Source organism: Oryctolagus cuniculus, chromosome 6, assembly GCF_051225735.1.
Source record: "Oryctolagus cuniculus isolate XC-2025 breed Fujian yellow rabbit chromosome 6, ASM5122573v1, whole genome shotgun sequence".
Lineage (NCBI taxonomy): Eukaryota > Metazoa > Chordata > Mammalia > Lagomorpha > Leporidae > Oryctolagus > Oryctolagus cuniculus.
Genome location: NC_142872.1, coordinates 60111863 through 60136777, shown reverse-complemented (window position 1 = coordinate 60136777; position 24915 = coordinate 60111863). Strand labels below are relative to the sequence as shown.

The following is a 24915-nucleotide window of genomic DNA, read 5'->3' as shown; positions in this document are numbered from 1 at the left end:
CACAGCCCTGGCTGTCGCAGGCTTTTAGGGAGTGAACCAGCAGGAGGAAGATCACTCTCTTCTCTTTCTCTCCATCTCTGCCTTTCAGATAAAATACAAATTTAAACAACTAAACAGACTGGGGCTTGGGTTCAAACTGCAGCCTTGCCGTAACGTGTGTGGCTTTGGGCAAGCGCCCCTCTTCTCGGATGGCCATAGAAGGACGTTGCTCAGGGCCACCACCCCTGCTGTTTCAGCCCACAACAGCCCCCTCTGCCCTCTGAGGTGCGGGTTTGCGAAGCAGGAGACTCCCAGGGAGGAGGGAGTTCGTGACGTCCTTGGGGACTTTTCTCGGCTCCGAGCTCACCACGGACACGTGTGCTCGCAGGTCTGTGGAGTTCCGAGACTTCCTGAAGGTAGCCCTGGACAAGAACCCAGAGACCCGGCCCAGTGCAGCCCAGCTGCTGGAGGTGAGTGCGCTCCCCTCTGCCAGGCGGGGCTGTGCTCCCCGCCACGCCTTTTCTGTGGCAGGCGCAGGACCCTCAGCGTGGGACACAGGCCACACGGCATGCTCGGCGGGTCACTCAGCAGTCAGTCATCCCTGGGTCCTGTGCTGGGGGCACCTGGGGCATGAAACTTTGCAGCCGACACAGGGGCGCGTGTTCTAGGGGGAGAGGCAGGTGGCTCAGGGGTGCCTCAGGAGGGGAGGGGGCGTGGCCAATGACAGGGAGAGGGCACCTCCTGCCTGGCACCCACCTGAGGCGCTGACTCCAGCAGGCGGGCAGAGGCTCTGCCCAAGCCAGTGTTCCTACAAGCATTTAGGCCGAGTGGGCCATTCTTGTCATTTCCCCGGGGGTCCGGTTCCGAATCCCAGTGTCCGGAGGCCCACTGAGGGTCCAGCCCTGTCCGCCCTGCTCATTTCTCTCGGTCGTGGAGGGGGCACCCAGGTTCCTGTAAGCCTGAGCCTTTCAAACAAACAAGTCAATGTTTATTTAAACAATATCGGGGGTAGCTGCGAGCCATCCTTTACAAGGGCTCCTGCTGGAGTTCTCCAGCGGGCAGCTGCTGGGGTGTTCACAGCAGAGTTCAAAAAAGTTTTTTTTTAAATTTTGTTGCTAAGCACTGCGCTGAGGAATGCTTGAGGCACGGAATCTGTTTCTTTGTTAAAAATGCAAAGGAACCAGGATGCCAAATGAAGTGTCCGTGTTGAGGGGGTCACGGTGGTTGCTCAGATTTCTACAGCGAGTCTGAGCCCCGGAGCTGCGCTGGGCGCCGTCGGGGCGGGGCTGCTGCTGCTGTCAGATGCCGAAGCCCCAAGCTGCTTGGGGCCCTTCGTCTCCTGCCCGATACATCCGGCTTCCGGGACATTCCGCGGGGCCAGGCCAGCTGTCCTCCGTGCCCGCATAGCAGCCCTGAGCCTCAGCCAGGAATTTCCCTTCTGGGCTTGGACCGAATGCCCTGCCTAGGATTCGTAGGGGGGTAGAGCTTTATCACCCCCTAAAGTGGAGGACGCTGGGGCTCAGCGCAGGGCCACCTGGCTTCAAGTGGCAAAGTGGGGTCCAGCCCGCATCTTAGCCCTGCCCAGAGCTGCCTGCGCCTTGGCCTGTGCCCGCCTCCTTCCTGGGGCTGTGTCTGCCCCGAGCCGGGTGGCGTATGCCCTGGCTGCTTCATGATCGCTGTTTCTAGGCCTCCTTCGGGCCGTGACTCCCGGTGCTCAGTCACCCAGGTTCTGGCATCAGCCGTGCCCACCCTGGCTCCTGGCTGGTTTCACCTTGTGCCTCCTGCATTTCCTCGTCTGTGGGATGTGGCCAGGGCTTGCTTCGCACAGTGGTGAGAGCAGGCGAGGATGTGCATGGGATGTTTTTAACATCACAGCTGCCTGCACCTCAGGTCTTTGTCTAATTCCTTCCTAAACCCATCCCTCCTATCTCCGCTCTTCTTGTCTAGATCGTCAGCTGTTCCTGTGTTGCACGTGCGCGCGCGCGCACACACACACGCGCACACACACACACAGACACACACACACGCAATCCCTCTGCCAAACTGCTTGAGCTCTGCTTTGGCCTCAGCTCATCCACGTGCATTATTTAATTTCATCTTCGTGGCCTCCCTGTGGGTTCAACCTAATTGCCTCCACTTCAGAGACAGGGAGGCTGTGGCTCAGAGAGGGTAAGTGACAGGCCCAGGGTCACACAGCTGGTGAGGAACAGAGCTGGGTTTGCTCTCTTTCCGCCACACTCAGGACTTTCTGAGCTGCCTCTGGGTTTCTTTGCCAAGTTCATGTGCACAGTTTGCTTGGGGCTGCAGCTGGCCTCCTCTGCCCCCCAGGGATCCGCTCCCGCAGCCTCTCCCGCCTCACCCCTATCCCAGAGCGGTTCTAATCCAGGTGTTTCTTGCCCCTTCAGCATCCGTTTGTCAGCAGCGTCACCAGTAACAAGGCTCTACGGGAGCTGGTGGCGGAAGCCAAGGCCGAGGTGATGGAGGAGATTGAAGACGGGCGCGACGAGGGCGAGGAGGAGGATGCCGTGGACAGCGCTTCTGTACGGCCGGCCGGGAGGGGCGGGGTCTCGGCGGGCCTGGGCGGGGTCATGGCGGGCCTGGGCGGGCGTGTTCTCCCCAGCCAGAGGTTCCCAGGCTTCCACGCTGTGGCCAGGGAGGGGAGGCCAGGGATCCAGATTTTCACATGCAATCTTCCAATTTTTACAAGTTAGTAACGGACTAGTTCCTTCTGCAGCTTGCATGCAAGCTGAGGCTGTGCTGTGGGGCAGATCCAGGAGGCTGAAGGGGACAGGGGCAACGGGCCAAGCAGTGCCGGCCACCCCAGGCCCCCATCTGGCTGGCCGGAGTGCCGGGGGGAACCCGTGTCTTGCCTCAGGTGTAACCCATTTGCACCTGGGAAGGGAAGCTAACTTAAACTGGTAGGCGCCATCGGAGCCGAGCATGGCACTCTGCAGGCTCGAGTCCACGCTGATCCCTGGTCCAGCTGTCGGGGGAGGGGCGTTGGGCTGTCCAGATGGTCCCATGCGCCCCGAGAGGCAGGGCTGGAGTTGGCCCACATCCTCGTGCTGTGAAAAGTGCAGCGGCTCACTCAAGTGTAATTCCATCCCAGAGGGAGCCCAAGGCTGGTGCGAACCCTCAGGGCGAAGAAAGTCCTAAAGAAAGCAAGCAGGGTCCGCACAGCAACCTCTGGCCCTCGTGGAGTGTCTGCGTGTGCTAGACGCCAGCTCAGGGAGGGGGACCACGGCTCCATTTTACAGATGGGAAGATTGAGGTCTGCTCTGTGAAATGGCTGGAAGAACTGGGAGACGGCAGGGACAGGTAGGAGCAGGGAGTAGGAGAACCACACTGGGCCTGGCTCCTGGAAGAGAGGAGAGAGAGAGCCACGCTGGGAGGAGAGGCGGAAACCGTCCCGTCTGACCTCCTTCTCCAGAGATGGGAGGCGGCTCCCATCCTGAGGTCGGTGGGAGCAAGGCAGGGTTTCAGGCAGGGGAGGGGCGTGGAGGTGAGAGAATCCGATCTGAGTGCTCCAGGTGTTGACAGGCGGCAAGATCGGAGCTGCTTCTGCTAGCTGCCGTGTGCAACGTCAAAAACCAGGGGCTGGCAGGACCCGGAAGAAAGCTGGTAGTGTGATTCCATTAGCATCAAGTTTAAAAGCGGGCAGTGCGCACCTGAAACACTTTGGGACCGTGCTCAGACCAGCGGCTGGGTGGAGGGGAAAGTGGGGATTGCCACTGGGAGGGCCCGGCCGGGCACAGCAGTGTCCCCTCCTGACCGGAAAGGTGGCCACTCCTGGGCTTGCTTCCTTCAGTGAGCTGGACATCTATGTCTCATCCACAGCTGGATGTCCATGTCTCCCTACTAGTGCTTCTAGTACTTTCCACCCCCACACACATGCAAAAACAAGCAAATGTGCCTGGAAGGCTGCGTCCAGTCCCCACATTGGCCTGGTTTTTTCGGGGCCCACATTGTGGCAAAGCGGGTAAAGCCACCTGCAATGCTGCATGCTGTGGGCACTGGTTCCAGCTGGCTGCTCCGCTTCTGATCCAGCTCCCTGCTAACGGCCTGGAAAAGCAGTGGAAGATGGCCCAGGTGCTTGGGCCCCTGACACCCATGTGGGAAGAAGCTCTTGGCTCCTGGCTCCAGCCTGGCCCAGCCTTGGCTGTTGTAGCCATCTAGGGCATAAACCAGCAGGTGGAAGATCTCTCTCTATAACTCTGACTTTCAAATTAAAATAAATTAAAAATTTTTTTTTAATTTAAATAGTTGCCACCTACAAATCAAGAGGGGTCACGTAAAAATCTAGATTGCCAACTTGTCCTGGGACATGGGTCTGACTTCAGGGACCTTTTTCCACATGGTCACCATAGGCTGCACAGAGTAGCCACTGCCCCTTCCATACGCATGTGGCTCTCCAGCTGGCCATGGCTGCCTCTGTTCCAGGAGCAAAACCAGCTGTGAAATGAGGCCGAGATTAGAGGCAGTCAGAAGAGTCCTCAAAGTTGTAGCTTTCTTTTTGGGTAGGCAGTGGGGAATGGTGAGGACTGCGGCTTAGAGGGATACCCTGGTCCACTGCATGCTGTGGGCATTGGACTCTGCAGCCCCACTGCACCTGTGACTCTGGCCTTGGGCACACAACACCATGGCCTTGACAGTCTTTTCCTTTCAGACGCTGGGGAACCACACTCAGGACTCTGCTGGGCTGACTCAGCTGAGCCTCAATGCCGACAAGCTCCTCCCGGCATCGTCCTCCACCCCGCGGCCGCCTGGCCAGCCTCAGGACAGTGTGAACGGACCCTGCAACCAGCCCTCTGGGGACAAGGCCCTCCAAGTCACCGGCCCCCCAGAGGGGTCCCCTGCCGGCGACAAGGGTCTCGCGGCACCCGTGTCCCTTCGGAAGTCCCGGCCAGTGTCCATGGATGCGAGAATTCAGGTGGCGGAAGAGAAGCGAGTCACCGACCAGGGTGGGGACCTCGGCCCAGCGGCCAGCAGGTCCCAGAAGGCTGGCCAGAGCCGGCCCAACAGCAGCGCCCTGGAGACCTTGGGCGGCGAGAAGCTGGCCAATGGCAGTCTGGAGCCCCCAGCCCAGGCAGTTCCTTCCAGGCGGGATTCGGACAGTGGCAGCTTGTCCACCTCCGACAGCATGGACTACGGCTCCTCCCTGTCAGCAGACCTGGCCCTGAACAAGGAGACGGGCTCCCTGTCCATCAAGGTAATGCCCCACCCAGCACTGGGCCGAGGCCGGGAGCAGGGGCGTGGTGGGCGGTGCTGCCACTCAGCCTCGGTTTCCCAAAGCCTTTAGCTCCTGCTTTCTGTTTGGAGCACTTGCTTTAAATTGCTTTTTGGTGGATTCAGACTTTAATGTCTGGGTTCTTAATGGGATTCAGCAGTGTCAAGCGGTGGATCTGGGATCTGGGTTTACATTTCCAAGTTCGGAAACATTTTGGGAAGGAGGATTCTTGAAGTGGGTGTTTTCGTATTTGGAGGTCAGCCATGGATCCCGCCGGTGGCTGGCAGATTCCACGGAAGGAGGCGGGCTCGGGGCTCACATGCCTTGCTGGGGACCGGTCTGGAGGCGGTTACGTAAATGATGTGGCCATCACGCTGGGGACGGGGCTGGTGCTGTGGCACAGGTTAATCCTCCACCTGCAGTGCCGGCATCCCATATGGGCGCTGGTTCTAGTCCTGGCTGCTCCTCTTCCCATCCAGCTCTTTGCTATGCCCTGGGAAAGCCGTAGAAAGCTCCTGGCTCCTGGCTTCAGATAGGCGCAGCTGCAGCCGTTGCGGCCAACTGGGGCGTGAATCAGCAAATGGAAGACCTCTCTCTCTCTGCCTTTCTCTGTAACTCTACCTCTCAAATAAATAAAATCCCCCCCCCCCAAAAAAAAAAGAGAGAGAGAGAGAGAGGGAGAGAGAGAGAGGCTACACCTGCCCTACAGAAAGCAATGCTTCTACATGAGCTGCTGTCCCCAGGAGGGTGGCTGTGGCCTCTGACAGCTTACAGGGTGTTTCATGAACAACCAGAGAGAGGCATGCAAGGCTCCAGACACAAAGACGTGACAAGGAGACGGGAGCTGCTCGCTGTCCTGACTTTATCGCCAAACCCCACAGGCGGTGAGGAATCAGCACGGTGCACTCCACCCATCTATACAGACTATGTGGCAGGGACAAGGGGGCACGAGCTGCGGCCCACGCCAGTCCTGCTGCCTCTGGGGATGGCTCGTTCTGCGCGGCACTGAGTGCTGGGCCTGCTGGCTTCACCGCTTTCCCTCTCCCTTCCACTTAGCAAACAGGCTCTGAGTCTCCTGTGTGCTTCTCACCGAGTAAACGCCAGGAGAAACAGAAAGACACGGTCCCTCCCCGACAATCCAGCTTGTCTGGGAGATCAGGTGGCGGACAACGAGCTTAGTAACAACACCCGGGGTCTCCTCCAGGCAGGCAGGGAAAGGCGTCAGCCCCTCTACAGCCCACGGGGGCGGGGGAGGCCAGTGCTCAGGCAGGATGGGGGCTCCTGGATTCTCTGAGCCTCTCTTTGCTTATCTGTCAATTGGGAGGATGGGGCAGACGCGCTGGGCAGAAGCGCGCAGGAGAGGGGAGCCCAGCCAGCAGGGAACGAGAGCCCTCTGCAGGCTGCTCATGCGGCGAGAGCTGGGCCTGGCACAGGCTTTGATCGCTCAGAGATCTGCCGCTGGGAGCCACCCAGGCCTGCTCACTCCCTTCTCAGGGGCTGGAAGGCCCTGGGGTTGTGTTGGAGAGGCAGGAAGGATTGTGCTGCCCCAGAAAGGGCCTTTGAAACCAGCCCAGACCTCAGAGGCGGTGGGCAGAATGGGGGAGGCCAGCAGGATGCCAGTGTCGGCCTGCACGCTGTCATCGGAACCAGAACCAAGGGCCTCCAGAGTCCCGTGTGCAGCAGCTCCTCCGGGAGGCTGGCAGTGCCCGGTCAGCACTTGCACTCTGGCCCCAGGTTGGGAAGCTTGAGGGACAGTGGCCAGCCACGTCCTCCCTGGGTGGGACTGACGCTGGTGGCGCCAACAGGGCCTCATCCCGGTGTCAGCCGTGGGCTCATAGCTGAAATGCTGAGCTTTGCCTAACGATCTTCCCTGGCCAGGACTCAAGGCTGCACAATAAAACCCTGAAGCGGACGCGCAAGTTTGTGGTGGATGGTGTGGAGGTGAGCATCACCACCTCCAAGATCATCAGTGAAGATGAGAAGAAGGACGAGGAGATGAGATTTCTCAGGCAAGCTTGAGGGCCCTGGCCGTGGTCGGAGGTCGGGGGCATGAGAGGGGCGGGCATCCTTCTGATGAGAAGACTGTACGTCTACAGCAGGAAGTGAGACACTCAAGGAGACAGAGGAAACTGATTATGTTTGAGATCCTGCACTCCCTCACGCATCTGCCATCCATTTGTCCGTCTATTCACCCACCCATCCATTCCAGGTAGCAACCCATCTATCCACTCATTCATCCATCCATCCACCCATCCACCCACCCATCTATCCACCCATTCATCTATCCATCCACCCACCCATCTATCCACCCATTCATCCATCCATCCATCCATCCATCCACCCATCTATCCACTCATTCATTCATCCATTCACCCACCCATCTATCCACCCATCATCTATCCATCCATCCAATCATGCAGCCACCCATTCATCCATCCATCCATTCACTCTTCCACCCATTGGTCCATCTACCTATCCATTCCACTCATCCTCATATCCCCTCATTTATGTGCTCAGTCTTCCATCCACCCATCCATCCACCCACCCATCCATCCATCCACCCACCCATCCACCCATCCATCCATCCACCCATCCACCCATCCACCCATCCATCCACCCATCCATCCATCCATCCATCCACCTCCCCATCCATGTATTTGTCCATTTACCATCTGTCCATTCACCCTCACTTCCAATTCATTCATCTGCTCAGTCATCTATCCATTCTCCCACCCACCTATCCACCAACCCACCCAGTCACCCACTCATCTACTCATCCATTTGTCCATCTCCCCATCCATCTACCTACTCCCCTACCCACACATTCATCTACACATGGATCCACTCACCAAGCCGGGGACAGGTTGGTATCCCAGGTAGATGAGGTGGGGCAGTATGCAGTACACAAGGTGACTCCAGGCTGTGGGACAGTCTGTGAAGGAAGTGATGGGCAATACAATAGTGAGTGCGTGGGCTGCAGGAGGCTGCTGAAGGGTTACCCCCTGAGCCACGTGGGCCTGACAGGTGAGAGGAACCAGCCACGCACAGAGTGGGGTCCCTGAGGAGTGACCACAGGGCTTGTTTAAGGACCTGAAAGGACAGAGCTGGAGCATGGACCATAAGGGGCCAAGGGAGTGGGTGGGACCCCCTCACGCAGGCTGTGCAGGCCGGGGAGGTACTGTTGGCACCTGGCTGCCTGCCTCCTTTCGGTGTTCCTGTTTTGGGTGTCTCTTGATTGTTCCCTAAGCCATCGTTTTCTCTTGAATCAGGATTTCTCTTTTGTTGCCACCCTGGAGCATTGCCTTGTCTACGTTTTCACTTCCCAGAAGAGCAGATGCTCAGACAGCAGCCTCCCTGTGTGGCTGTAGAAAGGGTCTCTGGCTCTCCCCGGGGACCTGAGCAGCCACCGCCTCTTCTTCCTTGTCCCCGGGGCAGCCTCGGCTGATGGCATGTTGGCCGTGGCCCCGCAAGCACTTGGCGAGCATCCTCTGCTTTGTTCCTCAGGGGAGCTGAGCAGGAGAGAGGCTTTGCCTCATTTTACAGGCCAGGGAAGAGAGGCCCGCCAAGAAGGGGTGACTCCCCGACTTGGTGCTGGGCTGGCACATCACCAGCACTGAGATTCAAACGAGATCTGTGACCCCAGGGAATGTTCTTGGTCCCTCTTCCCGGCAGGGCCTCTCATCCTGCAGCTGTGGTTGGGCAGCTTCATGAGCAGGTGCAGCCCTGCTGGGCCGTGTGGAAGGCCAGCTGGGGCGGGCCTGTGGCCTCGCAGTGGGAATCCCAGGGTACAGACTGGAAGCCGGCCTGGATGGGAGCAAGGCCTAGCCAACCTCAATACTGCACGACCACCAGGGGGCGCCTGACTCAAGTCCCAACTTCTTTTTTCTGCAGCTTTGGCTTTTTCTTTACATGTCTCATTACACAATGACAGGAATTCTTAACGCACTTGCCCAGCAAGAAGCACCAGTGACCTTGGGGCCTATCTGAGTGCACACAAAATTAGAAAATTAAGGTGTACTGCATGGTTGCAGTCAAATTCTTACTCTGTTTTTAAAAATGTATAATAGAATGTCATGATTCAAATAATCCAAAAGTTGTACTTTCGAAATTTATATTTATTAAATAAAAATTTTCTAAAAAAAGAAAAAAAATAATGTCACAAAATTAAAAAAAAGAATGTCATGATTCAAAATTAAAAAAAAAAAAAAAAGAGGAAGAAGCTAAAGAGTGAAAACTCTCCCTCCTTCACCTCGCTGCCAGAAATTCAGGTCCCCTCCCTGTGTTAATATTTTGTGATGTATTCAGCCCAGAAACTCTCCGTGTTAGACAGGAAAGTCAGCTCCCAGACACGTGTGCACACGCCTGTAGCGCCTGCTGGCTTTTTTTTTTTCCCACCCAAATGATAGGCTTGCGTAACAGACCACAGCTTCTCAGACCGGGACGTCATCGCGTACCTGTTTATAAAGAATTGTATTTGAGTAGATGTTTTCCTGTGCTTCTCCCTTTTTCTAAAACTTGATTCTAAAGAGAATTGTATATAGAATTCCATCATGTGGCTATACATATAATTTTAAATTTTTGTTGATTTTGTTTGAGAGGCAGAGACACAGAGATAGATGGAGAGACATGCCCCCAAACCATTTGACTCACTCCCCCAAGTGCCCACAAGAGCTGAGGCTGGACCAGACCAGAGCAGGTGCTAGCAGCTCCTCCTGGACGTCACAAGTGGATGGCAGGGACCCAGTCCTTGCCTTCTCGAGTCTGTGTCAGCAGGAAGCTGGAATCAGGAGCAGAACCAGGACCCAAACCCATATACACCAGCAGGCATGTTAGCTGGTACACTAAGTGCTCACCTCCACATGGATATGTTTTAATGGACTTACCTGGACTGCTATTCGTGGATGTTTATTTCTAATTCTGTATTATTATAAAAATATTGTTATACACTTCCTTATTCCATGGTGTGGGATAAGGAATTCTTTCCAATCAATACCCGGAAGCGGGACCACTTTGCCAAAAGCGGGACTGGTGTTGTGACGGAGAGGGTAATGCTTGTGATGCCAGCGTCCCGTATGGGCACCGGTTTGTGTCCCGGCTGCTCCACTTCCTATCCAGCTCCCTGCTAATGCACCTGGGAAAGCAGCAAAGCCTGGCCCAAGTGCGTAGGCCCCTGCACCCACATGGAAGACCTGGATGAAGTTCCTGGCTCCTGGCTGCAGCCTGGCACAGCCCTGACTGTTGTGGCCATGTAGGGAGTGAGCCAGCAGATGAAAGATCTCTCTCCCTCTCTCTCTCTTCCTGTAACTCTGCCTTTAAGTACATAAATACACCTTTAAAAAGCAAGGAGACATACAATGGCTGGCACATTGCCTGGCATGGAAGCTGTGCCACCCTTCATCCACTAGCGTATATCGGGTTCCCCTCTACGCCTGCCCGTGTGAGTTCCTGGAAACGTAACTCGAGTTTGCATTTCACACCCCTGTAGGTGATTTTAAAATTTCTTCCTGACCTTTGTTTCTTCCCCCCCTTTCTTCGGCGAGGGCCTTTACATACGTGATTGGTGTCTCGTCTCCCAGTAAGTGTCCCACAAGCCCGCGTTCTAGCCGTGCCTCTGTCTGAGGCTTGGTGTGACCCTGCCCATGACCTGGCCCTCGGCGGCTCAGGCTGTGACGGCGGGGCCCTCCGCGGCCGCCTTCTCACCGTGCAATCTTCGTGTCCGTGGACCCCGCAGGCGCCAGGAGCTCCGAGAGCTGCGGCTGCTCCAGAAGGAAGAACACAGGAACCAGAGCCTGCTGAGCAGCAAGCATGAGCTGCAGCTGGAGCAGATGCACAAACGCTTCGAACAGGAGATCAGCGTGAGTGCGCGGGAGACGGCGCCCCGAGGCCTCACGCTTCCGGGTGGCCCCAAGAGGAAGTCGTGGAGTGGGGCAGAGGAGAGTCATTCAGGACCACCGCCCAGTTCCTGTGATCCCCCCGTGTCGCCAGGCAGCGACTTGTAACCGTGGAATCCCACGCAGGGCCTGGGGGGCCGATGAGCCATACGGGGGGCCTCCCAAGAGGAAGAGACCCTCGCCCAGCACCCTGCGACAACCCTGCGGCATTGACGCTCTGGTCTCCCTTTTGTACTTCTGGTTCAGAGAGCATCAGTGACTTGCCCCGGACCACCCAGGAGCTGGGATTCAAACCCAGCTCCGAGCTCTCCCCGTCTCCCTCCCGGATCCAAAGTGGCTCTGCTGATTTCTCTGAACTTCTGCCCCTTCCAGGCCAAGAAGAAGTTCTTCGACACGGAGCTGGAGAACCTGGAGCGCCAGCAGAAGCAGCAGGTGGAGAAGATGGAGCAGGACCACGCCGTGCGCCGCCGGGAGGAAGCCAAGCGCATCCGCCTCGAGCAGGACCGGGACTACGCCAGGTTCCAGGAGCAGCTCAAAGTGATGAAGAAGGAGGTGACCGTGCTGGGCGGAGGCGCGGGGGTCCGGGAGGCCGAGGATCCCTTCGCTGCGAGCGAGGGGAACCCCTGCTGTCCTTGCCTCAGCGACAGAGCCGGATCGCGGAGGTGCAGGTGTGTCCCGGTCTGCACGTGTCAGCCGTGCCCTTGGCAGCTGCCAACCCCTTATGCACCCTGGGAGGGTCCAGGAACCGGAGCTGGCAGCAGGCGGGAGGAGACCAGCAGGTGCCACTCCGCCAGAGGGGCACGCCTGGAGGGCCGAGCCTTGGCCCTGGGCCCCCTGGCCCGGGAGGCCTGGGGTGGCAGACTCGTGTTGTCGGAGGCGTGGCAGGTGCTCTGATGGCTCCTTCCGTGCCCTTTGGCGCAGGTGAAGAACGAGGTGGAGAAGCTGCCCCGGCAGCAGCGGAAGGAGAGCCTGAAGCAGAAGATGGAGGAGCACGCGCAGAAGAAGCAGCTCCTCGTGCGTATTCTGCCCTCAGCCGGGGAGCCGAGGGCTCGGGGTGGTGGTCCCAGTGTTGACACCCTGCGTGGCAACCAGGACCCCTGTTTATCTGTGCTGAGGCCCTGTCCCTCAAATGCCTGAATCCAGTCCATCCCTATGGCCCCCAGTTGTCACCTGCTCCATGCAGCCTTCTCTAATTGCCCGCAGCACAGCTGGAAGTGAGCTCACTCGTCGCTGAACACCTCAGCCAGCTGTACTGACCCTCCCCACCCCAGAGCCCCAGCTCCTGCTGCATTTGAGGGTTGTTTGTCTGCCTGTCCAGCTCAGACTGTCACCTGCCCACCGAGGCCTACGTGGCCGTCCGCCCGTCCCAGTGAGGAGCAGCTCGTGCCCTCTCAGTCACTTCTCGACCCCACTGATCATTCTAAATTAAATACAGATGTCGGGGCAGGCGTTTGACCTTGTGGACAAGACACCTGTGTCCCACGTCAGCGCTCGTGTTTGATCCCTGCTCTGGCTCCTCGTTCCAGCTTCCTACTGATGCACACCTGGAGAGAGCAGCGATGGCTCAAGTGTTTGGCTCCTGCCGCCCACGTGGGAGACCTGGATTGAGTTTCCAGTCCCACTTTCACCCCCGAGCCCAAGGACATTGTGGGCACCTGGGGACTGAGCAGAGAATGGGAGTTCTGTCTTCTGTTTTTTTTGTTTTTTTTTTTTTTTAATTTGAAATTCAGAGTTAGAGAGAGAGATCTTCCATCCCCTGGTTTACTCCTGAGATGGCCACAATGGCCAGTGCTGGGCCAGGTCAGAGCCAGAAGCCAGGAGACCAATCACTTGGGCTATCTTCTGCTTTTCCCAGGCCATTAGCAGGGAGCTGGATCAGAGTTGGAGCAGCCAGGACTTGAACTGGTGCCCGTATGTGACAGCAGCATCACAGGTGGCAGCTTTATCTGCTGTACCACAGCACCGGCCCCCATCTGTCTTTCAGATATAAATCAATCAATCCCAGACATCACTTTACCTGTAAACATCTCAGACATCAGAAAAATACCACAATAACATAAACAAACCTAAACATATTTTTAAGATACTGTGAGGTTTTTTTTAATGTTTTTTTTTTATTTATTTGAAAGGCAGACTCCAGAGAAAGGTAGAGGTATCTTCCAGCCACTTGTTCACTCCCCAGCTGCCTGCAACAGCCAGGGCTGGGCCAGGCCAAAGCCAGGAGGCTGGAACCCTGTTCAGGCCTCCCATAGAGCAGCAGGGCCTCACGCACTTGAGCCTCATCTGCTGCCTCCCAGGATGCATTAGCAGGAAGTTGGGTTGGAAGTGCAGCAGCCAAGACTGGAACCAAGCACTCTGCTATGGGATCCCGGCATCCCACGCAGCAGCTCAGTGCCCTGTGCCACCGCACCCACCCCTGCACCCAAAACCCCGCGACAGTGCTTGCTGAGTCACAGCGTGTTGGCGGGCACGTCAGTATCCGTGTTCCCGCTGTCTCCTGAAGGCCATCCTGACTGCGTTTTGTTTTTAAGCAGTGTGTTTCCTCCTGGGTCTGCGGGAAGCCCTCGTGAAGTAGTTGGTTGATGAGCTTCTGCATCTCTCTTGACTTCTGCCTCTGCGCATTTTCCTCTTCGTTTTCTAAGCTTTCTTCTCGGACCATGCCGACTTCGTCCTGTAATAGAATAGCGTTGGGGTGGGCTGTGGGCCTGGCAGGTAAGACACCTGTGTCCCAGATCAGAGTGCCTGGGTTGGATTCCCAGCTCTGGCCCCGGACTCCAGCTTCCCGCTAACTGGGCTCTGGGAGACGGTAGTGACGGCTGAAGTGGCTGGGTTCCTGCTTCTCATGTGGAACACCTGAACTGAGTTCCTGGCTCCCAGCTCCAGCCCTGCCCCAGCCTCGGCCTTTCAAGAGCATTTTGGGGGAGCGAATCGGCAGATGGGAACTGTACGTGTGCACGCGTGTGTGTGTCTCTGCTTCTTGCTTTCCCCATCTCTTTGCTTCTCAAGTTAAAAAAAATTTAATTGTAAAATCAAATAATGTTGGGCTGTCCCCAAGCCAGCTCTGTCCTCCCCCGTCCCCCCGCAGGACCGGGACTTTGTAGCTAAGCAGAAGGCGGACCTGGAGCTGGCCATGAAGAAGCTGACCTCCGACAACCGGCGGGAGATCTGCGACAAGGAGCGCGAGTGCCTGGGCAGGAAACAGGAGCTCCTTCGAGGTGGGCACCTGGGTGCGAGGGACCCTGTCTGGGCCCCGCATCACAGTGCAAAGAAGCCGCAGTCCCGGGCAGTGGGTGGGCGGGTCTTCCCCATGCTTGAAGCGAACACCACCCCGGTGCTGAGCCCCATGGGGAACCCCGCTGATGCCGCTGTCACCAGCGCTGTTCGACATTGTTCCGGAAGTCAAGGGAAACAGGACAGGAAGTCTTGTAGAGCCGGGGGCCAGGGTGGTGGAAGTCAAGGGAAACAGGACAGGAAGTCTTGTAGAGCCGGGGGCCAGGGTGGTGGAGGCCGGATGGAGAGCCCCATCCCACCAGCTGTCACCCGCAGTACGACCGCTGTGCCGGGCTGTGGGCCGTTGGCCAGTCAGCTTGCACCAGGGTCTTACACGAGGGGGTCCTTGGGCCGAGGGTCCTTGGTCTGAGCTGCTCTGACAAAGTTCCATGGCCTGGGTGCTTTATGCTCGGCAGAAATTTATTTCTCACTTGTCTGGAGGCTGGTGAGGACCTGCTTCTGCACCTCCCGGCTGCAGTATCCCTATGTGGTATCCCCTGGGCCTCCCTCCTTGGCCTCCAGTCCCAAGCATCAGGGCTTCCTAACCACTTCCAAAGGCCCCAGTGGCCGTGGGAGCTAGACTCACAGCATTTGAAGGGGAAGGGACAGCACCCAGCCATTCAGACCCCACACCCAGGCTGCTCTTCACCCCGGGGGTGTAGTGAGTGCCGGGGGCTCACGACTGATGGGGGACAGAGCCGTGGCCACGTGATGGCAATGACGTCCGGTGAGTGCTTGGACGGTGGTCAGGCAGGTCTGCCGGCTGGGCCGGGCGCTGCCCACATGATGCCTACCGGGGGTGATGGTGCAGCCCGCTACCGGAGACGGGGAAGGGACCAGAGAGGGGTCTGCTGGCTCCATGATGTTGCCCAACAAGGGGCTTGGAGAGGGAGGCTCTGGGTCTGAAAACCTAGCTGTTGGTGCAGTTCCATGGGGTCTGCAAAGTAGGTAGGGTGGGGGCAGGCGTTGTGGCACAAGGGGTTAAAGCTGCTGCTTAGGATGCTTGCGTCCCGTGTTGGGAGTGCCTGTTCCAGTCCGGTATCTTTTTTTCCTTTTTTTTTTGACAGGTAGAGTTATAGACAGTGAGAGAGGGAGAGACAGAGAGAAAGGTCCTCCCTCCGTTGGTTCACTCCCCAAATGGCCGCTACGGCCGGCGTGCTGTGCTGATCCAAAGCCAGGAGCCAGGTGCTTCCTCCTGGTCTCCCATGCGGGTGCAGGGCCCAAACTCTTGGGCTATCCTCCACTGCCTTCCCGGGCCACAGCAGAGAGCTGGACTGGAGGAGGAGCAGCCGGGACTAGAACCCAGCACCCATATGGGATGCTGGCGCCGCAGGCGGAGGATTAACCAAGTGAGCCACGGCGCCGGCCCCCAAGTCCTGGTATCTCTTGCTTCCTGCTGATGCACCTCCGAGGCAGCAGATGATGGCTCGAGTGCTTGGGCCCCTGCTACCTGTGGGGGAGACCCAGGTGGAGTTCCTGGCGCCTACCTGTATCCTGAGCCAGCCTTGGCTAGTGAGGGCATTGGGGGGGTGAACACATGGATGGAAGATCTCTCTCTGTTATTCTGCCTTTCAAGTAGATGAAAATTTAAAAAAAGAAGCCCCACCCATCCCCCCGAGGATGTTTCCTCCCTCCGTGGTTCAGTTGTGTTATTTTGTGGAGGCGGAAGCTGGGTCCCGGGGCGCTTTCTCATCCAACCCAAACGACAGAGCTGGGCGCAGCCGATGTCTGGTTTCCCTGATGCCTGAACCCTGGAGCTCGCTCTTCATGCGCTCCTGAGAGCTGGGCTTCAGGGAAGTTAGGAGGTGTAGGGTAGGGGCTTGTGCCCAATCCCCTGTGCCCAGCAGCTGGCTGATGAGCTGCAGGATGGGGGGCGGCTGCGGGTCCCTGGCCTGCCTGCACCTCACCTGTGGGCGTGCCCTGTGCAGAGCGGGAGGCGGCCCTGTGGGAGATGGAGGAGCACCAACTGCAGGAGAGGCACCAGCTGGCCAAGCAGCAGCTGAAGGACCAGTACTTCCTGCAGCGGCACGAGCTGCTGCGCAAGCACGAGAAGGTGAGGCTGCGGGGCGGGGCCGGGCGGCTGCGGGGCGGGGCTGGGCGGCTGCGGGGCGGGGCCGGGTGGCTGCGGGGCGGGGCCGGGCGGCTGCGGGGCGGGGCTGGGCGGCCACCTCGTGGGTACAGCCTGCGCCCCCAAGAGGGGCCCCGTGTGACCACAGGGAGGCCCCTGGAGGCTCTCCATGTGGGCTGCTTTGGCTGGAGGGGCCGGGAACCGGGGAGACGGGGCAGGGAAGCAGGGGGCCCCTGCGGCTCCCCCCCCTTTCCAGCACCTACAGTGTATCTCCATCTCACCTTCTGTTCTCTCTGCTCCCTGTTCTTGCCAGTTTCTCTCCTTCCATGCCTTCCCTTGGGAAGCTGGTAGCTTTGCCCTTAGACTCCCCAGACCTGGCAGGGGCCCTTGCTGTGTGGCCAGAGCTCCCTCAGTGTCTGACTCCCATAGCGGGAACGGGGATGGATTAACCATGGTCTGCACACACAGCAGCTGGGGGAGAACTCCAGTGTCTCATCTCAGTGCAGTGATGGGAGCCAGTGTAGTGTCTTGGAGCTCACAATAAGGGTGCCCAGTCAGCACAGAAGCCAGGGGAGGCTTCTTGGAGGAGGCAGTGCCCATGCTGGGTTTTGAAATACAAATAGTTGTTAGGGGAAGAAAAAAATTCCAATTTATGAAGACTGTTTAACATATGAATCTACATCTGCCATCAGTGATGGTGGGCCGTTCCTTTTCCCGTACATTTTGCTTAGAGACACTAGCTGGTGGTGGCATGCCGTGATCAGTTACGTGAGAAAGCCTTTATGAGCTAAGAATCCAAAAGTCTGTTAACAACAAAAGTCGTGCCACAGCAGGTTAAAGCCACTTGCCACACCCACATCCCATAGCAAATCCCGGCTGCTCCGCTCCCAGTCCAGCTCCAAGCTAATGCACCTGGGAGGCAACAGAAGATGGCCCAAGTGCTTGACCCCTACAACCAGGTGGGAGACCTGAAAGAAACTCCTGGCCTAGCCCAGCCACAGCCATAGCCATTGCAGCCATTTGTGGAGGAAACTAGTCGATGGAAGATCTCTCTCTGTCTCCCTCTCCCTCCCTCCCTTTCTCTCCTCTTTTTTCTCTCAGTCACTTTGCCTTTCAAATAAAAAAAAAAGTGGGTGCTCTCCTACTTGCAAAGGGGCTGCATCCCAGTGACGCTATCAGAAGTTGAGGATATCGCGGAGTTGGAGGTGTGTTCAGAGCCCCCCATCTGCAGAACGTCACAGCTTGGCTTAGCCTGCCTGAGACCTGCGCATGAGCCCGCAGCCGGGCGGAGTCCCCTAACAAGAAGCCTGTTTTATGACGGTACTCCCAGAAGTCTGGAAAAATGCATTTGAGAGCTCAGTTTATTTTGGTGCAAAAAAAAATGTTTGCAATTCATCATATTGCTTTTTTCTTATAATATATATATATTTTTGTGAACTTTCTGCAGACTTCTTGAATGCAGATTTCAAAAAACCTTTTGCACCAAAACAAGCTTATTTTTCAATTCCATTTTCCACAAACTGGAGGCTCCCTCGTATGGTGAAGTGTTGAGTATCTCCACGTGCAGCTGTGGCTTGTGTCACAGGAGAGCATCGCACTGCATGTCCCGGGAAAGATCCGAACCCAGAATTGGAAGTGTGGTTTCCGCTAAATGCATGTTGCTTTTGCACCATGCACGTTGCTTATGCACCATTGTGTAGAAGTCAGAGAAGACTCGCTGTGCCAAGCACCCTGGGCCGTGGGGGCGCTGGAATCCCCGAGGTGGCCTCCAAGTGCCTGGAGCCCAGCTGACCTGGGCCCGGCTGGTGTCCCTGTCAGGAGCGGGAGCAGATGCAGCGCTACAACCAGCGCATGGTGGAGCAGCTAAAGCTGCGGCAGCAGCAGGAGAAGGCGCGGCTGCCCAAGATCCAGCGCAGCGAGGGCAAGACGCGCATGGCCATGTACAAGAAGAGCCTGCACATCAACGGCGGGGGCAGCGCCGCCGAGCAGCGCGAGAAGATCAAGCAGGTGGGGGGGCCCAGCGGGGCCCTGGGGGTGGGCGATGTGAAAGGGAGGATGCGGCACAGGCTCCCAGAAAGGGGCCTGCCAATCACAGGTCAGGGCCTGCAAGCTTCCTTGGGCTCATGGGGAATCCACCTCCCCTTGGGGGAGAGAGGACCCGGGCCTTGCGCTGTGGTCTTTGTCGTACGCTGGTCCCTATCACACCACAGCCGGGCCCCTGGCCCTGTGAGGCACCCGTCTTCTGCTGGTTAGCTTCTCCCTCCCACCCCAGGCTCCGCTCGCAGGAGTCCATGGCCCTGGGTGCCTGTGATTCCTCCGTGGTACACATTGTCCGAGCAGCGTGGCGTCCCTGCCAGCCTGGGGGCCCCAGAGGGCAGGGGCTGAGTCTTTGCTCAGGGTGAGGACTTAAGGCAGTGTTGGGGGGGGGTCACAGGTGCATCCCCCTGATGGGCCCCGCCAGGCAGGGCTGAAGGAGAGCAGCCAGGCTCCTGTCCGCCTGAGGCACCCTTTCTCTCTCTCTCTCTCTCTCTGTCTCTCTCTCTGGGGCAGTTCTCCCAGCAGGAGGAGAAGAGGCAGAAATCGGAGCGGCTCCAGCAGCAGCAGAAGCATGAGAACCAGATGCGGGACATGATGGCGCAGTGTGAGAGCAACATGAGCGAGCTGCAGCAGCTGCAGGTAGGGGCCGCCCCCCACCCCCACCCCCGCCTCTCTGCTGCCTCCGTTTCCCCAAGCCGGCAGTGCTCGGGGGCCAGTGGCTCCACCAGCAGGGGCGGGCCCGGGTACGCTGGCTCAGCCCTGCAGTGCCGGTCTCAGGCCGAGTGACGTTTGGCAAAGCACATCACGTGTCCACACCATGGTCCTCACGTCCCTTAGATGGGCTTAGGTGGGGTGGTGACTCCTATTTTGCAAGATTAAAGTGAGGATTTGTAAAGGAAATGATGTTGCTGAAATGCAAGCTTGCGTTTCCCAGTCCCTGCCGTGTCCCGGGAGACGCTGTCTCCTGATGCCTGCTTTTCCACTGGAAATCCCTGGCCTCTCTCCATGTCCTCAGTTTACTGGGCTTGTCCTGCTCAGGAGGGGCCCTGCCCCAGGAGCAGGTACTTGGAGCCCCCTTGTGGTAGAACAAGGCAGTGTCGCAGCAGAGGGATGGGGCTGACAAACCTCTATGGGCCTCAGGCCGTGACTAAGCTACTGGACCCACCTGGCAGTTCCTGGAGAGGCAGGGGGTGCGGAGGAGGCATCATAGGGGGTGTTGTTTGCCACTGTGCATTTTACTTTATTTTAAGATTTATCTATTTATTTGAAAGAGTGATGGAGGGAGAGAGAGGAAGAAAGAGAAAGACATCTTCTGTCTGCTGGTTCATTCCCCCGATGCCTGTATCAGCTGGGCCGAAGCCAGGAGCCCAGAGCTCCATCAGGGCCTCCTTCTTGGGAGGCAGGGGCTGTCTTCTGCTGCTTCCCAGGCGCATTACAGGGAGCTGGGTCAGAAGTGGAGAAGCTGGGGCTCAAACTGTGGGATGCAGGTGGGCCCAAGTGCATCACAGCACTGGCCCTGTGAATTTTAGTTAAGCCACTCTCCTCACCCTGTGCTTCCCCATCCTTGACCCCGGAGGGCTGACGGAGAACTCCTATCAAGTCCCGAGTTCTGCTCCGGGCCAGATCATGGGAATTCAGTGCTGCACCGAGTGTTGTTCCTACTGATCCAGTTTCCAGATTCCCCAGGGCCAGCGTTTGGCACAGTGGTTGAGTCACTGCCTAGGATGCCTACACCCCACACTGGAGTGGCCGGTTCGAGTCCCAGCTACTCCACTTCTGATCCAACTCCCTGCTAATGTCCACCCTGGTGGGCAGTAGATGATGGCTCAAGTACGTGGGCCCCTGCCACCCATGTGGGAGACCCCCACTGGTTCCAGTCTGCTGGCCCAGTCCTGTCTGTTGTGGACATTTGGGTAGTAAGCCAGCAGACAGAACATCTTTCTTGGCGCTTGGGTGTAGCAGGTTAGGATGCCTCCTGCAGCCCCAGCATCCCATATGGGTGTCAGTGCAAATCCCAGCTGCTCCACTTCCGATCCAGCTCTCTGCTATGGCCTGGGAAAGCAGCTGAAGATGGCCCAGGTGCTTGGGCCCTGTACCTACATGGGAGACCCAGAAGAAGCTCCTGGCTCCCGGCTTCTGCCTGGCCAAGCCCTAGCCATTGAGGCCATTTGGGGAGTGAACCAGCAGGTGGAAGATATCTCTCTCTCTCTCTCTCTCTGTAACTCTGCCTTTCAAATAAATAGCATAAATCTTTTTTTTTTTTTTTGACAGGCAGAGTGGACAGTGAGAGAGAGAGACAGAGAGAAAGGTTTTCCTTTGCCGTTGGTTCACCCTCCAATGGCCGCCGCGGCCGGTGCGCTGCGGCTGGCGCAACGCGCTGATCCGATGGCAGGAGCCAGGAGCCAGGTGCTTTTCCTGGTCTCCCATGGGGTGCAGGGCCCAAGCACCTGGGCCATCCTCCACTGCACTCCCTGGCCACAGCAGAGGGCTGGCCTGGAAGAGGGGCAACCGGGACAGAATCCGGCGCCCCGACCGGGACTAGAACCCGGTGTGCCGGCGCCGCAAGGCTGAGGATTAGCCTAGTGAGCCGCGGCGCCGGCCAGCATAAATCTTTAAAAAAAGAAAAAAAATCTCTCTCCATCTCTGTCTCTTTCATGTAAATATGGGGGAAAAATCCCTGTTGTATTTGAAACCCAAAATAAAAGTCGTCCAAGGGGTTCTGCTTTTCCATCCTGGAATGTCTCTTGTAGGCAGAGTGATAAGTCCTTGTTGATGCCTTGCAAGGACTCAGCCTTGCTGTAAGAAATGTAGGAAACGGGCAAGTGGCAGTGCACATACCGTGTGTCAACTCATCAGAGAGTGCCTGGTGGACGTTGGGAGGGTCTCAGCTGTGTCCGTGGCCTTCATCTCTCCTGGGGAAATGGTGGGCGATGCAGGACATTCTGCATGTCATCACGCATCATCATATGTACGGAGGGTCTCAGTCTGCTCGGGCTGGCCTCGGGAGCACTGGAGCCTGGGTGGCTCACACAGCTGACCTTGCCTTTCCCAGTTCTGGAGGCTGCAAATCCCAGGGCAGGATGCCAGCAGGGTCAGCTTCCAGTGCCAGGGAGAGCCCCTTCCTGGCTTGCAGATGGCAGCCTTCTCACTGTGTCCTCAGATGGCAGAGTGAAAAGAGAGAGAGCGAGAGCGAGAGCGGGAGAGAGCGTTCACTGGCAGGCACGTAAGTGTCTTTTCAGGCACTGGTCCCATCCTGAGGCCCCGTCTCAGCCCAACACTGCCCATCGGCAGCCGGAGCTTCATGTTACTCCACTTCCATGACCTTAAATTAAAAAACAAAACAAAACAAAAAAAAAAAACGGAGGACCTTCTTGGGAAAGGAAAAGTTTGTTTCAGCTTACAGTTCGGAGGCTATGCTTCAGGGTCAGGTGGCCCTAGAGGCTGTTTCTGGTTGAGTCATGGCAGGTGCAGAGGAGCAAGGCAGACAGAGAGAGAGAGAGAGAGAGAGAGAGAGAGAGAGAGAATGTTGATTGTCCATCTGCTGGTTCCCTCCCCAAATGCCTGCAACAGCCAGGGCTGGGCCAGGCTGAAACCAGGAGCCCAGGTCTCCATCCGGGTCTCTCACATGGGTGGCAGGAGGGCCATCTTCTGCTGCTTTCCCGGGCACATTAGCAGGGAGCTGGACTGGAAGCTGAGCGGCCAGAACTCCAATCCGCACTCCAGTATGGGACACTGGCCTCGTAACACAGTGTTTTTTCTAATTGTTAGACTCGGAAGCAGCCTGAGGGGCCAACAACAGTGTTGAAGTAAATTGGACTGATGCACACCATGAGAGATTCTGCGGCCAGTAGGCTGCTGCATATGAAAAACAGGAACTCTTTGCAGAAATGCTCGCGTGTTCATGTGAAGTGGGAGGACGGGAGGAACACACAGGACGAGCCGAGCCTGGCAGGAAACACAGCCGCGTGCTGCCAGTGCTTGCTCCTGTATGGTGCAGCTAGGGCGCATGCTCAGTGTATATACGATGAATAGTTTCAACAAAATTAGATTTGTTCATTTTGGAAAATTCAGGCAATGCAGCAAATTACAAAGAAGAGAGTTGCAAAGTTATTGCAGGTCCCACCGTGGACTTAGTAACAGCCTTCAAGTTAGCGTTCTGGAATAGCCCTCCAGGCCCCTCTTGGTGCACGTGTGTTTACGCGTGGAGTCCTGTGCAGGAGAAGGAATAAAGGAACGATGCCCGTGCCCTGTGGCTGCGGCCTGGGGCGTGTGTCAGCCCAATGCTCTGCCTTCGGGTTTTCTCACCTGTTCTGCTTGGGGTTTGTTCCAGAATGAAAAGTGCCACCTCTTGGTAGAGCACGAAACCCAGAAGCTGAAGGCCTTGGATGAGAGCCATAACCAGAACCTGAAGGAGTGGCGGGACAGGCTTCGGCCACGCAAAAAGGTAAGCGTGTCAGGGCCGGCTGGCCCCGTGCCACACTGCGCCGTGGGTCAGGGTCTGGGACATCCTGGATCTTCTTATTTTGTGAACTCTGGCTTTGTGGCCTCCATAAAAAGGAATTCCAGCCTGAGAGGAAACCACTTTTTTGAAAAAAATTTTTTTAATGTCTTTTTTTTTTTAAGATTTATTTTATTTATTTGAAAGACAGTGTTACAAAGGTAGAGACAGAGAGAGAGAGAGAGGTCTTCCATCTGCTGGTTCACTCCCCAAATAGCCATAACGGCTAGGCCTGGGCCAATCCGAAGCCAGAAGCCAGGAGCACTGACACAACACAAATCCTCTATTTTATTAAACCTTGACCTTCAAGGACATGGCTCCTTCATGCTTTGTGTGTTGAAACATGAAGTACACGTAACGTGAGCTTGTACAGTGTGCCCACATACCACGGTCTCCAGGGAGGTTCTTGTCCCGTCGTGTGAGCTGTGAGCTCAACTAACCACTTTTTTCAGGGAACACTATTTATTTATTTATTTTATTATGTATTTATTTAAATGGAGAGGCAGAGGGGTGGGTGCGGTGGCAGAGTAGGTTAAGCATCCACCTGCGGTGTTGGCATCTCATATGGGTACCAGGGCATGTCTCAGCTGCTCCACTTCCGATCCAGCTCCCTGCTGATGGCCTGGGAAAGCAGTGGAAGATGGCCCAAGTACTTGTGCCCCTGTACCCACGTGGGAGACCAGGAAGAAGCTCCTGGCTCCTGGCTTTGGATCAGCCCAGCTCCAGTCGTTGCCGCTGTTTGGGGAGTGATCCAGTAGATGGAAGACCTCTCTCTATGTCTTTCTCTCTCTCTGTTTATAACTCTGCCTCTCAAGCAAATTAATCTTTAAAAAAAAAATCAAAACAAACAGAGGGGCCAGCACTGTGGCATAGCGGGTAAAGCCACTGCCTACAGTGCCACCATCCCATATGGACACTGGTTTGAGTCCTGGCTGCTGTACTTCTGATCCAGCTCTCTGTTATGGCCTGGCAGAGCAATGGAAGATGACTCAACTCCTTGGGCCCCTGCTCTTGCATGGGAGACCTGGGAGAAGCTCCTGGCTCCTGGCTTCGGCTAGGCACAGCTTCAGCCATCAGAGCCATCTGGGGAGTGAACAAGCAGATGGAAGACCTCTCTCTCTCTCGCTCTCGCTCTCTCTGCCTCTCTGCCTTTCAAATAAATAAATAAATAAGTAAATCTTTTTTTTTAAAAAAAAAAAGAAGGTAGATTTAAAAAAAAATGAGAAGCAGAGATAGTCAGCTACACACACACACACACACAGAAGCAGAGCAAGAAAGAGCACTCTATGCACTGGTCCACTCCACAAATGTGTGCAATAGTTGGGGCTGGACCAGGCTGAAACCAGGAGCCAGAACTTAATCTGGGTCTCTGGGTCTCTAATATGGGTGGCATTTTTAAAACTAGGAGTCCACAGCAGAGAAAAATACTCACCCAGTTGGGTGCCATTGTCTTAATATTCTTTAGCTACACAAGTTTTAACCATCGTTATTTCTTATTTTTTTTAAAGATTTATTTGTTTATTTGAAAGGCAGAGTTACAGAGAGGCAGAGAGAGAGAGAGGTCTTCCATCCGCTGGTTCATTCCCCAAATGGCCGCAACAGCCAGAGCTGGGCCGATCTGAAGCCAGGAGCCAGGAGCCTCTTCCAGGTCTCCAACTCGGGTGCAGGGGCCCAAGGACTTGGGCTATTCCTCCATTGCTTTCCCAGGCCACAGCAAAGAGCTGGATGGGAAGAGGAGCAGCTGGGGCTCAAACCCGCATCCAGTTGAGACACCTGCAATGCAGGAGGCAGCTTTACCTGCTGTGCCACAGTGCCGGCACCCCCCATCATTACTTCTTGTATCATTAGTAAAAATATCAAAACAGTAAAAATGGCAAAGCATATGCTAGTATTAGGGAAAGAGTTTGAACTCTCCTCTCCCACTTCTAAAAGGGTTTCAGGCCCC

General features: G+C 56.5%; 1 protein-coding gene across 2 annotated transcripts in view; it reads left to right on the top strand.

Moving 5' to 3' along the window:
• Positions 1-24915, top strand: part of STK10 (serine/threonine kinase 10) — a 101912-nt gene that overhangs the window by 70477 nt on the left and 6520 nt on the right. Inside the window, exons 7-18 of one of the 2 annotated variants that reach the window (XM_051843611.3) lie at positions 368-449; positions 2385-2519; positions 4646-5188; positions 7085-7215; positions 10938-11061; positions 11470-11649; positions 12019-12111; positions 14183-14312; positions 16296-16420; positions 18254-18442; positions 18986-19111; positions 22803-22916. In XM_051843611.3, coding sequence (XP_051699571.3) covers positions 368-449; positions 2385-2519; positions 4646-5188; positions 7085-7215; positions 10938-11061; positions 11470-11649; positions 12019-12111; positions 14183-14312; positions 16296-16420; positions 18254-18442; positions 18986-19111; positions 22803-22916 — 1972 coding nt within the window. Of the gene's footprint in view, positions 1-367; positions 450-2384; positions 2520-4645; positions 5189-7084; positions 7216-10937; positions 11062-11469; positions 11650-12018; positions 12112-14182; positions 14313-16295; positions 16421-17536; positions 17651-18253; positions 18443-18985; positions 19112-22802; positions 22917-24915 lie in introns of those variants that run through there. The other variant, XM_089336211.1, reaches the window with a different exon arrangement.